General features: G+C 39.1%; 1 protein-coding gene across 6 annotated transcripts in view; it reads right to left on the bottom strand.

Annotated features, from left to right (window-relative positions):
- Positions 1–11,567, bottom strand: part of cobl (cordon-bleu WH2 repeat protein) — a 57,452-nt gene that overhangs the window by 20,983 nt on the left and 24,902 nt on the right. For all 6 annotated transcript variants that reach the window (XM_020596653.1, XM_020596649.1, XM_020596647.1 and 3 more), the window contains one exon: positions 8,245–8,427. In XM_020596653.1, the coding sequence (XP_020452309.1) occupies positions 8,245–8,427 (183 nt within the window). The remainder of the gene's footprint in view (positions 1–8,244; positions 8,428–11,567) is intronic.

The raw sequence follows: 11,567 nt of genomic DNA, 5'->3' as shown, positions 1-11,567 counted from the left end.
TTGTTTCAGAGGAATCAGAGTAAAATAAACAATAGTAGTAGGACCACTACTAGTAGTAGTAACAATGTGAATAATTTGTCTGCAATGGTCCCCATGACAAAGGCCAAGTCCCCACATTGTGAGTGTGAAAACAGGTTTTGGTCCCCACAGTGAGAGAAATGCCAGGCACACAGATTATAAACTGTTTGAGACTGACACAAACATAGATTAGAAGAACATCTCTGTTTGTCCCATCTAGCTGGTTTCATACACACAATGTTTTGAAAGCTTCAAGTGTAGGCAGATCCTGTTCTACATCAGCTGCATAGCAGGGTGATGTGTTCCCCTATTCCTGGCCCACTGCTCACACTTTCACAATCTTAAAGGTCAGCACATAAGAACAGGAAGCTTTTAGTACCTACCTGCAACACACTTCATTCACCGTAAGGCCAAGCAAACATACTGCAAATACTGTACATGTTGTAGATCAAGTGCACAGTGCTGAGCCATATAATAAAGGGAAATTAGTGTTGCCCAGTATTTATAATAACCAGTCATCAAATACTTTCAAAAGCCTAGAAACTGTCTCCCCTGAATTCAGTGTTAAACTGACTCCACAATATACTGAATGTTCACTGAAGCTCTCCTGCCCTGCTTCAGCTAGTTCACATATCAAGTAGCAACAGTAAACCCAACATCTGTGTGGACAGCTCACAAGTGTGTGGCAAAGTTTTTGGCTTTTCGGTATTGTCCTCTCACCATGCACAGCTAACCGCTCACTGGTCTACTACAAAGGCAAAACACAGACTGTTTAAATCCCAGCAATACAATAACCAGTGTGTTACCGATATTGATCATTACATCTGGTCAGTCAGTCTAACAGTCTGGAAGATGATCTGGGTTTCATTGAGTCCCGGTTACCTACTACATGCCAAAAGCTGAATTTTCCATTGCAGTACAGAATCCAGCTTTACACTTGCACTCCATCCAAGATGGCTCAGCATAGAGGGAGACAACAGAAAAACTATAAAAGATTCTCTACTCACTAGTTAAAGTGTTAAAACTCTGCTAATGGTCAATCCAATAGTATCCCAAAAGATATATTGACATAAAACAGGTCTGCTCTAATTTACTGATATATGCAACTGTAACTGACAATTTTGTTTTTGTTACATCAAGGCCCTTTTTGAAGACAAATATAAATGACCTAGCACCTGGTGTTTTTAGCTGTAGTACAAATAAACAAAACCAGCTCTAAAGGAAGGATGGAGGATAGCAGATGAATGGAGGAAGGGTTGCTTGTTTTGTTTGGCAGCAGAAGCCTTCATTTTTCCTTGCTCTGAATTGATTCAGGAAAAAACTCCTTTGTTCCTTGGGAATGCATGGGTCGAGAGAGTAGAAGTATGTGGCAAATGGTAAACATACTTTTCTACATCCTTCCAAACCTTATTTATGTCTCACATCAGGAACACCTAGGTGAACTTCTTTCTTTCCATCTTTGATTTTTTTTTTTTAACCCTTGCTTGTTTTGCTTTCTCATTCTCTCTCAGATTCTTAACTGACTGAGAGTAAGCATATCTAACTGAAAATTCTATAGAGACTAGCAGTGATGAAACCCAACAATAGCATGGCTGATATTATTTATGTTAAGTGCAAGGTGCTTTACAGTAAATCAGTGAAACTATGACCAGTCAGCAAGAGTTATAAAAGAGACAAAATAGAAGGTGTAAGCTAAAGAATAGCAGATATCCAAGAAGATCCAAAAAAATGCTAAGAATTAAAACGAAGAAAAATAGAAGCAAAGAAAAAGGCCAGACAGAAATGACCTGATCCAGTGGCAACTAGTGCTCTGTCTGACTTACTGAACCAATGTTTTGCATTAGCGCAGATTAAACTTTGCTATGGCTGTGGACAACCACAGGACTGATGGATGACTATGAAAGACAAGCCTCCCTCTGCTGCCAACTCTCTATTTTCAGACCATCAAGAAGAAAAATCTAGCCACCTCGATCAATCAAGAAGCCAAACAGACACAAGCAGACTGGCAGCATGGAGGAAAGCACAGACTGCCATACTATTTAACACACAAGCATAACTGCATAGATACAGGGCACGCACATGTTCAGACGACTGTCACAGGCACAAAAAACATGTAGTTTGGACCAAACAGAAAGCATGACAAAATACTAAACCTATACTTCTGTCCATCACAATAATGCAGTTAATAAGGTTTCATCAGCAAACATGAATATTATCAAAGTTGTCCTGGGCAATTCTTTGTCAGACCTAGCAACTGGATTCCCCTTTAGAAATTCAATCTCATTCTGTTCCAAGTGTTTCTACTACCATGGTTGGTTCATTTGTGTTCTTCCAACTGCGAAACAGTCATCAAATTTTTATTCCAACATCTGGGTTCACTTGTCGCAACAAACAGATGTGATGTGAATTATAGCTTTCTCCAAATGTCTTTCCTGTCCCCTGTGGCTCATATCACAGTTCCCTGGCTTTATGGTTAAACAAAAACGCTACAAAATAATTTCTTTTTTTCCACACAGTATTGTACCGGACCGCGCTTGCTTAACTATACTGCAAGTTAATTTAATAGATGGCCCGGGTCTGCATACATGTAACATTACCAATATCTGGGAAGTCTAGAAATTACTTGGTTAGGCACAAATACAAAATACATTTTGCTTTGTCACTTGGTGACCCAAATTGAAAAAGGTTAAAATGCAGCATGGGAGCAGTGAATGTTTGATTTACCTGGAAGTCTATATCAAATGTGACTAATCCATTTTAGAACTTTTTTTCCAGACTATTACAGACAGCATGCTTACTGCTTCTGATCTTACTGCTCTTTTGCCTTCTGCTTCTTAATGGTGCTGGTCCTCAGTTGAACCTTTACCCTACTGTGTCCTTTTGCGAGGTAAAGGCGGTGTTAAGTGCATGCCAGCCAGTTTCATGTTGTACTGCATTTTAAAAATATGACCCCAAAGCTTATAATTAATGTTGCACAACCCAAATACAGCTAAAGCTCATGACCTGATGTTACCTTTCTCTGACTTTGTTTCTCTCTGTGACTCTATCCTCTCTCATTCTCTGCTTCAATTGTTCTGTCTTTATCTTTCACTCCTCTTGTACATACAACACATGAGCACAAATGCACTTTCTCAAGAGCTCAAGAAACAACTTCTGAATTTATCTGAACTCCTTTATCACAACAGGCAATATAGACAAGGCTTCCTTCCTAAACAACAATAACAGATTTTCTCACTGCTGAAAAACAAAAACAAAAAAACAAAAAAAACCCAAAAACATGGCTGTGTTTTTCTGAACTCAGTGGAACTCAATGTTCCAAAACACTGTTAAATTCAGTGCTACTCTTATAAAGACGGACACAGATTGTTGTTCAAGGTAGGGTTCGTGATTCGGTCCAGAAGCATTTTTTGTGACATTTATTGAATTTCTCTTTTCATCGTCTGTGGCAGCAGCTGGGCTGAAAAATGCCTGACCAATAATTTTACTCGTCCCAAGCAAAACCACTGGATGGCCTACCTGCCTGTTAACCTACTTCCTACTTGCACAGACTCTGCCCGTGGACTCAATTCGTAAGCCAAGAGTCTCCCACAAGACACTGCAGTTGCAGGCAGATGTGTTACTGATCCATTTTACAGCTAAAGCTGGCAAACTATGACAGAGAAGGTACCCGCAGCAGCTTTTGTTCACAAACGGAGACTGTTGTTACAGGCCTTCCCCTTTAAGACATATAGTCTTATAATGTTGTTGTTGCCAGAAGATGCTACCTGCATGCAGTGTGAGCAGTATGATGGCGAGAAGAGCGCAGAATGGAACAGACTCATTTTACATGCAGCCAGACAGTAGTCAGCTCTAATTGTATAGATAAGATTGTAATGCAGTTAACTCAGTATCAAAGGCCACACGCAGTGTTCATGTTACCAAGATGGAATCAAGTCTGTGTTCTGAATGGTATTAGCTGGCCTCCCTCCACTTATCCCCGCTGGAAAAGCCTGGACTTCTAAGGCCTGTTACCAGCTACGAGTCAGGGCTAAAGCAGTTTAGCCATGAACCAGAGGTTCCCAGCTACAGTTTGGGGGTGCAGATCTGGCCAGGTAACACCATATTTAAGAAAGTTACAGGTAATAAAAAGCTGGATGCTGCAAGAAGTGAAAAGTGTGGCTTCTGAACGATGGCAACAACAGACAACAAAAGGGGCTGAAAAGTGACACCATGGTGGCCGTATTTCTGCTGGACAGGTAATTATTGCTTATGTTTTGTTTGGGGGCATTTGTTATTTATTATTTGTGTAATTTGTAGTCAGGCAGTGCACGTTGCACTTCATGTTGTGTTTTGGAGGAGTGGCTTTAGAGAGAAGTCAGAACAAACAGGTGGTCTACTTTCAAAATCGAGCTTCCTCTTGCTGGTTTTTCCAGGATCGCCAACCCAACCTAAAACAGCAAAGTTTGACATACTCCACACTAACTCCAGGATGTGAAAATATCTAATTTTCCTACAGCTGACAATGACTTTACTCTCTTCTGGAACACTGTGTCATCTGTTTTAGTGCCTTTACCATTCTGATTCTCCCTGCAACATACTGTATAGTAACCTGTGACTCAAATGTCAAAAAAGGTCCCCGGTTTTACTTTAATTACTGTAAATTAAAATCTTAAACCTACAGTATGTAACTTTTTTCAAATATTTTTGTTGTAGAATTAGTAGTTGCATTCTCAGTTTTTGTAATTTCATAACAACATATCTGAAGAGCTGGGCGGAGGGTGGTGGAGCGCTGCAGATCGTAGTAGAGCATAGTGGACAAGGGAGGAGCAGAGTGGGTTGATTGGTGGCATTACGTTAGTGCTACCTTAAGTTACATACAGTAATGTTGCTTTAAATAGAGATGATAAAGTTCCCATTTCAACATTGTGACAACATCCTAACATTAATCCATATCATGTTGAAAAAAACTGACATCATTACTACCATGCATGAACTGAAAAAAAATCTATCTGAAAGTACTGCATTATAGCCAAACGTTTACCCAAGTTTACAGTACATTGCATCGATGTTTCTGGTAACTAGCTAATCCTGATTACTAGATTATCTTGATACTGGATAAGTACATTAAACTGCTTCAACAGACAATATTAGAAATATTAAAGCAAAGAGTGGAAAGGACAGAAACACTATCCCATGTTTCATGTATGTACTGTACATACAGGCTGTACAGTAAATAAGTGGTGGCTGGTCATCTTGCCCTATAATGTGGACCTAGATTTGACAGTCACCTATTAAGAAAAGGTTCCGACTCTTCTAATTATGTCATTGATATCAATGTACCTAAATTCCTGCAATGATTTACATGACCACCCTTAGTGATCTCTGTCTCTCTACAGGCTATTTGAAGCATCTTGCTTCATTACAACAATCCCATCACCTTTATATCTTACATTTCTATGTCAGTGTACAGTACTGTGCCTTTTAAGTCACTATTAGCTTGCACTATCTAAGCTTGCACAAAGGGAGATCTGAGATGAGGACAGTCAAAGCTGTCCTCAGATGACCCGTGTCACATGCCAACTCCTCTCTCGAGCACACAAAAACACATGCATGCTCTCATACTGTATACAGAGAAATAAGATGGTGTATACTGCCACACAAACAGGAATGCTGCAGAGCTAAGAAAAGTGTTTTAGTGCATGACAAGTCTAAGACAACAAAATCCAATAAATATTATAACAAAAACAAACCGCACATTTAGTAATCAGTTAGTCATGGCCTGAAATATTGGCACCCCTGCATTTCTGTCACATAACAGTTCACCTTTCTCAGAAAACTGGTACAAATTCTTTGGTATTCTTATGTTAATTTATTTGGTTTGCACTGGAACAACACAAAAAAGTTGAGAAAAACAAAGCCAAATCTGATACATTCCACACAGAACTCCAAAAATGGACTGGACAGAATTATTGACAGATTTTCAAAATCATCGGAAACTGTTGAATTTCAAGCATGTGATGCTCTTTTAATCTGTAAGCAATCAAAAGGTGTTGACAATATAGAAATCACACTTGTAACCAGTTCAAATGGAGAAAAGTTAACTCAACCAGTGTATACCACACTGAGCATGGAGAAAAGGAAGAAGAGGAGGAGGCTGGCCTACTTTTAGCCCATGCCTTGTGGACAAACCTGTACCTCAAGTAGAATGATATCTGCTTTCACTGGAGTTTGAACATTTGAAGATTATGTGTTCCTTGACTGACAAACCAACTGTGCCAGTTTTTCTTCCAGTGTAGCTAAAAACTGCCTCCAGCCACTGTAATACCAAATTTCATCTAAATGGGAAAGTACAAATTGGCTTCAGATTTTGATGTGATATGATTTGTCATGTACAATTGTTCAACAAATCTAAGTCATGCAGAGCTTTTCAGTGCTAATGCCCCTGAGAAACATTCCTGATAAAACCTGGCTGCTATGACACCCCTTACTGATGATGCCGACTAAGCACACATACCCCACTTCTTATCAAAAAATAACCATTCATTTAAATGTTTTCCTCTATTCAGTCATTCATGAATCCATATGCCGACCACCCTAAAGTTCAGAAATGAAATCAACATATAGGTTCCACTTTTAATGGACTTCCTGCTATTCTGTTATTACTCTACAAGATATACACATTTGGACTTGTCATTTGTTTACTTAAGGCTGAACTTTTGAACAGACCAGAAGGACACATCGATAGCCTGTTCACAATCTCTGCTCAAGAAGCAACACTAGAAAACAAAGTGGTGAAACATGAGAGGTGTCCTACACCCCAATATGACCTTGCAGTGTGAGGACATGCATGGTGGGACCTGTGTTCAAACAGGGTAACAGTTCAGAGAAGGCATAAGAGTAAGATGAGAGAAATCTATTATTAACCCAGTCATCAAGTCCTCAGATGACATTCACAGTTCCTGTTTTGTGTAGCTGCACCTGTGACTCCCAGTGGTATATTGGCATTTCAGCTCTGGCATCGGTCATCTCTCTTGATAACAATAAAAATTACTATCTCCTCTGCAATAGCAATTGGTATGACATAGTAATCACAGCTGTAGGAAGCTTCTTAATACAGAGTCACAAAAAATAAGGAACATCAAACATCTATAATTAAGTTTAAATGAATACCAGAAAGAACATGTTGAGCGTTTTAGGTGACAATGAACACTAGTGATATTTTACCTTCTAAAATGGTCCACTGGTATGTTTTTTTTTTTTTTTTTTTTTTTTTTTTTAATCTCACTTGACATTTATAAGCTAAACTGGACAGATAATAGAATAGTTTATTTTGCCTGGCTAGTTAAGTTTACTTTGTTAGCTAAAAGTGATGCACTTTTAGTGATATACTTGGATGTGGACTGAAATCAATTATGATTTTGTTTTTGTGTGGTTTTATTTTTATTACTGTCCTTTGTTTTTTCAGTGGTTAACATCTGATTTTTTTTTACTGAATCAGATCATTCATGTTTGCAGCATCTTTAGCAATTTGTGATTATCATCACACATTTCACACGCTTGTTTTCTGCTCCTCCATAATTAAGCTAAAAGAGGATAAAACCACTTTCCATGCCATCCTGATAACAAATTTCCTCTCGATAACATGCATCAGAAGTTTTAGTGCCTCCAAATAAACAAAACCTGTTATCAGAGGGAGGGAGGAAGGATACTGGTTGCTAAACAACATTTCCCAGCATGCCTGCTATAACACTATAATGAGACTACAGGGAGCTGTTGCTCTAATGTAGATGATGCAAGTCACTCTGACGTTGATGTACTGTCAGACCCAAACACCCAAAGGAACGGTCGTCTCAAACAGACTACAGCTTTTAGACATTTTGTACTACTTCAGGTTAATTCTGAGAGGTGAAGATTTGGATATTTAACATAATTACCTTTTTTATAAAAAACTGGATTGTGTTCACTGTTATAGACTCAGTCATAAAGTTATTTTAAAATTTATGTTTGTATGCAGTGTCTTCATTTAGTACCATTCTTTACTATGTGCATTATCATGTATGAGGTGGTGAGACTATGTTCAAGAATGAGTTAGTATTTTTACCACACTTGACATAAGCTAGGTTTTATATAGGAGTAAGTGACACAGTTCTAACCCCCTTTTCTTGTCATGATGTAAATAACTGTAATGATCCATAAATGCACCGTTTTCAGTTAGTGGCATGCATAAGTTCTCTGTTATACCCTCACCTGATAGGTGTCAAAGCTAGTGTCCCCGATGATGGGTGATGGGGCTCCGGGTGGTACTGGGGCCCTCCTCTTCTTGGTATCAGACTGGGGAGACATCCTAGGTATGTTTGTGGCTGAATGAGACTGGCCCAAAGTGCTGGACCTAACCTCTACACTGGGGACTGTAGACATTTTGGATAGACCCTGTGGGTAACAAAAAATAAATGCAATTAAACTTTGAAGAATTGCTCAGAGTTGACTGAGTTGTTGGTTCATCCAACATGTTATGTACCAAATTTAGAGATGAAACTTGTGGAAGGATTGTTGGGGGGAAAAGTTACTTTAAGGGCTTATTTTTGGTTTAAAACTGAGAACTGTCTAATAAGATCTTATTTTAAATCCAGATGAACACTGAAACTGATCTCAGAGGAACATTCCCACTTCCACCATTTCTGTAGGTATAAAAACATGCATACATGCAATTACATCACATGCAATCAAATATATACTGTAAGCTCCTGAAGGTACCCATGCTTTAGTCACAAGCATTGCGGAAAAATGTATTTGACCAATTCAAATATGTAACCACATTTACAAAGGTTGGGTTCCTGAAGCTCTGGAATAAAAAGTGGCTTTCAATATCTGATCAAAGAGAGCCCGAGGTGCTTCTGAAAACTTGAAACTCCCCATGGCTCAGGCTGGTACAGTACAAGGTCTTGGCATAACAGGGAAACCAAACCTTCCCATGATCAAAAAAAAATGTTGAAAAGCAAATTAACTGATGTGTTCAGACAATGCCTGGATACCGCGTAAGAGCAGAACAAAAAGGACCATAAAGTTCAGGTCATTAGAACTAATTGGACCCAAGGTTAGAACATCTCACTGTGGGGAGGGATAACCACCAGAAAGGAAAAATGGAGAACAGTACTTTAAAAAATAAAATAAAAAAGTCTTGAGAAGTCTAGCTTTTTTCCCTCACATTTAGAAAAAAAATGTTTTTGTTTCGACTGTTTTGATTTATGCAGCATGCAAAATAACGTCTTATTGGGGAGCTCACTGCACTAAAGTTAAAGAGAGGGAGTGGTAACATAAGAGAGAGCAACAATAGTATTTATATTAATGAGATTCAAGTCAAAACCCACTAAACCTTCATTTATAAATAAATCATCTTTTGACTTTAAAAGACAACCCAACTTCACATTGCAAAGTGGCTTCATAGCTGGTACATTCACCAAAAGCATATCCAGACAGTTAAACATGCTCATTTTTGTAGGTTTATTGTAGGTGCAATTCTCAAGAGGTATGGTGGAACAGTGGTTAGTATAATGGAAATATGAATAATCATGATGGTTAGGTTAATATGCATACTGTTTATTTATTTGTACTTCTTATTCCTATAACCTTATGTTCCTCTTTTAGTCTCCAGTTAGACATTCCACACAGGTTCCTTCACTCTGCACGCACACATATGTACACACTTCATACACACATGCCTACTTCACTCACACCCAGTCTCAACTGTTGCACAGCCAAGCCTGTTGGATACAAAGCCTAACAGTTATTTATTTTTATTTGTCACTCACTGTCCCTTTGCTCAAAGTGTGTGACTTCTTGATCAAGATACTGGTATTGTGCTATTGACCGACTACTTAAGAAAGTACACAAAGACAACCTGAAAGCCTCTTTATTGATTTCCCCAACAGTTAGCGCTAAAGTTTCACAGCAAGAAGGTTGGAGCCAACGCAGTGCCTTTTTCTGTGAAGTTTCCATGTTCTCCCTGTGCCTGCATGGGTTCTCTCCAGGTGCTCCGGCTTCCTCCCACAGCCCAAAGACATGCAGTTTATGTTGACTGGTGACTCTAAATTGCCCGTAGGAGTGAGTGTGGGTGTCTATCTCTAAGTGTCAGCCCTGTGATAGACTGGCGACCTGTCCAGGGTGGACCCCACCTCTCTCACCCAATGACAGCTGGGATTTGCTCCAGCCCCCCCCCCCCCCCAGCGGTTGGCGGAGCAAAACAACAAAAGGTTGGAAGTGAAAGGTTTATGTGAAAAAAAAGAAAAAAAAAAAAAAGAGGATGTTTCTCACCTCACCAAACACAATGCTCAAAGCAGGAAATTCACATGAACTATCCAACTTTTCCTACTCCTTCCCCTTGCTAAACAATCTGAAATATGTCAAAACAGAAAGAGAGGAACACAGGAAATCCAACACCTGAGAGAACCTAAACAGTGTGCATAACTTGAAGGGAACCTATTGAACCTGTGCATAACCACCAACATGGCCTGCATACTGTATCTCCAGGGAATCCCCTTCAGTGCTTGAAGGACTGATACCACTACAAAGCACACACACACAAATATAAAAATGATGGCCTATCAATCATGTCAGAATCATTTCCTACTAATAACTTGGAAAGTTCATCTTATTTCAACATGGAGGAGAATCCTTCCAAACCTACCTATAACAAGGGGAACAAGTTCTCTGTCCACCAACTATATCGGCTCAGACCCACTCCAACACATTCATCGTTCATGTGTTCCCACTTTTGTCAGTTTAATACGGAGGCAGCAGCATTAATGTTATTTCCCAAAAAACAAAAGTGGCCATAAATGTGCATCTGTGCTCAGTTTCACAATTACCCCCCAAAAGAACTGCAGGCACTTAACATTATAACATTTATCTGGATATGTGTGTGTGTGTGTGTGTTAAAGATGGCTCCAGTGCCTTATCGAGCCAAGCTTTCTGCCCCACCCCAAATCCTGAACTCAAAAATGAAACTCAGCACAACATAGTTCTCAGTCTTTTCACATGCTTTCAGCAACTATTTAACACTGATAGTGTTTAGAAACAAATCACTGATTTTGCTTTACCACAAATTTAACATCTGTGTTTATCTTTGATTGTGCTAGACAAAAAAAATGAGGCATCATCAAAGTTTATCATTTCAGGAAAAGGAATGTCATGTCTGTAACAAATTTCATGGCAATCCACTAATTAGATTATCACAGCACACTAACAGAGGTGTCTATATTTTTGTCCTCCCGAGCTACATACATGAGGGGGTCAGAATATTAGGAACACCTCTGAATATAATGTAGTTCAGTGCAACACCACCTTTAACTAGGACCTCAATAATGAAACAGATGGTAGGCACTCCATAAGTGAATAAAGATGAAAATGTTTATACTCTTATGCCAATAAGTGGGAGTACTGGTTAGGGCTTAGCTGCTACTCTTAAATACTTAAACATGGTCAGCAATATATTTTAAAATCCCTCCTGACTGGCAGCAAGCACATATTTTCCTATTTTATATCAGTGTTCTTGAACATGCCCCCCCCCCCCC

This window comes from Monopterus albus, unplaced genomic scaffold (assembly GCF_001952655.1).
Source record: "Monopterus albus unplaced genomic scaffold, M_albus_1.0 scaffold31.1, whole genome shotgun sequence".
Taxonomy (NCBI): Eukaryota; Metazoa; Chordata; class Actinopteri; order Synbranchiformes; family Synbranchidae; genus Monopterus; species Monopterus albus.
This window is presented reverse-complemented; position numbering and strand designations above follow the sequence as displayed.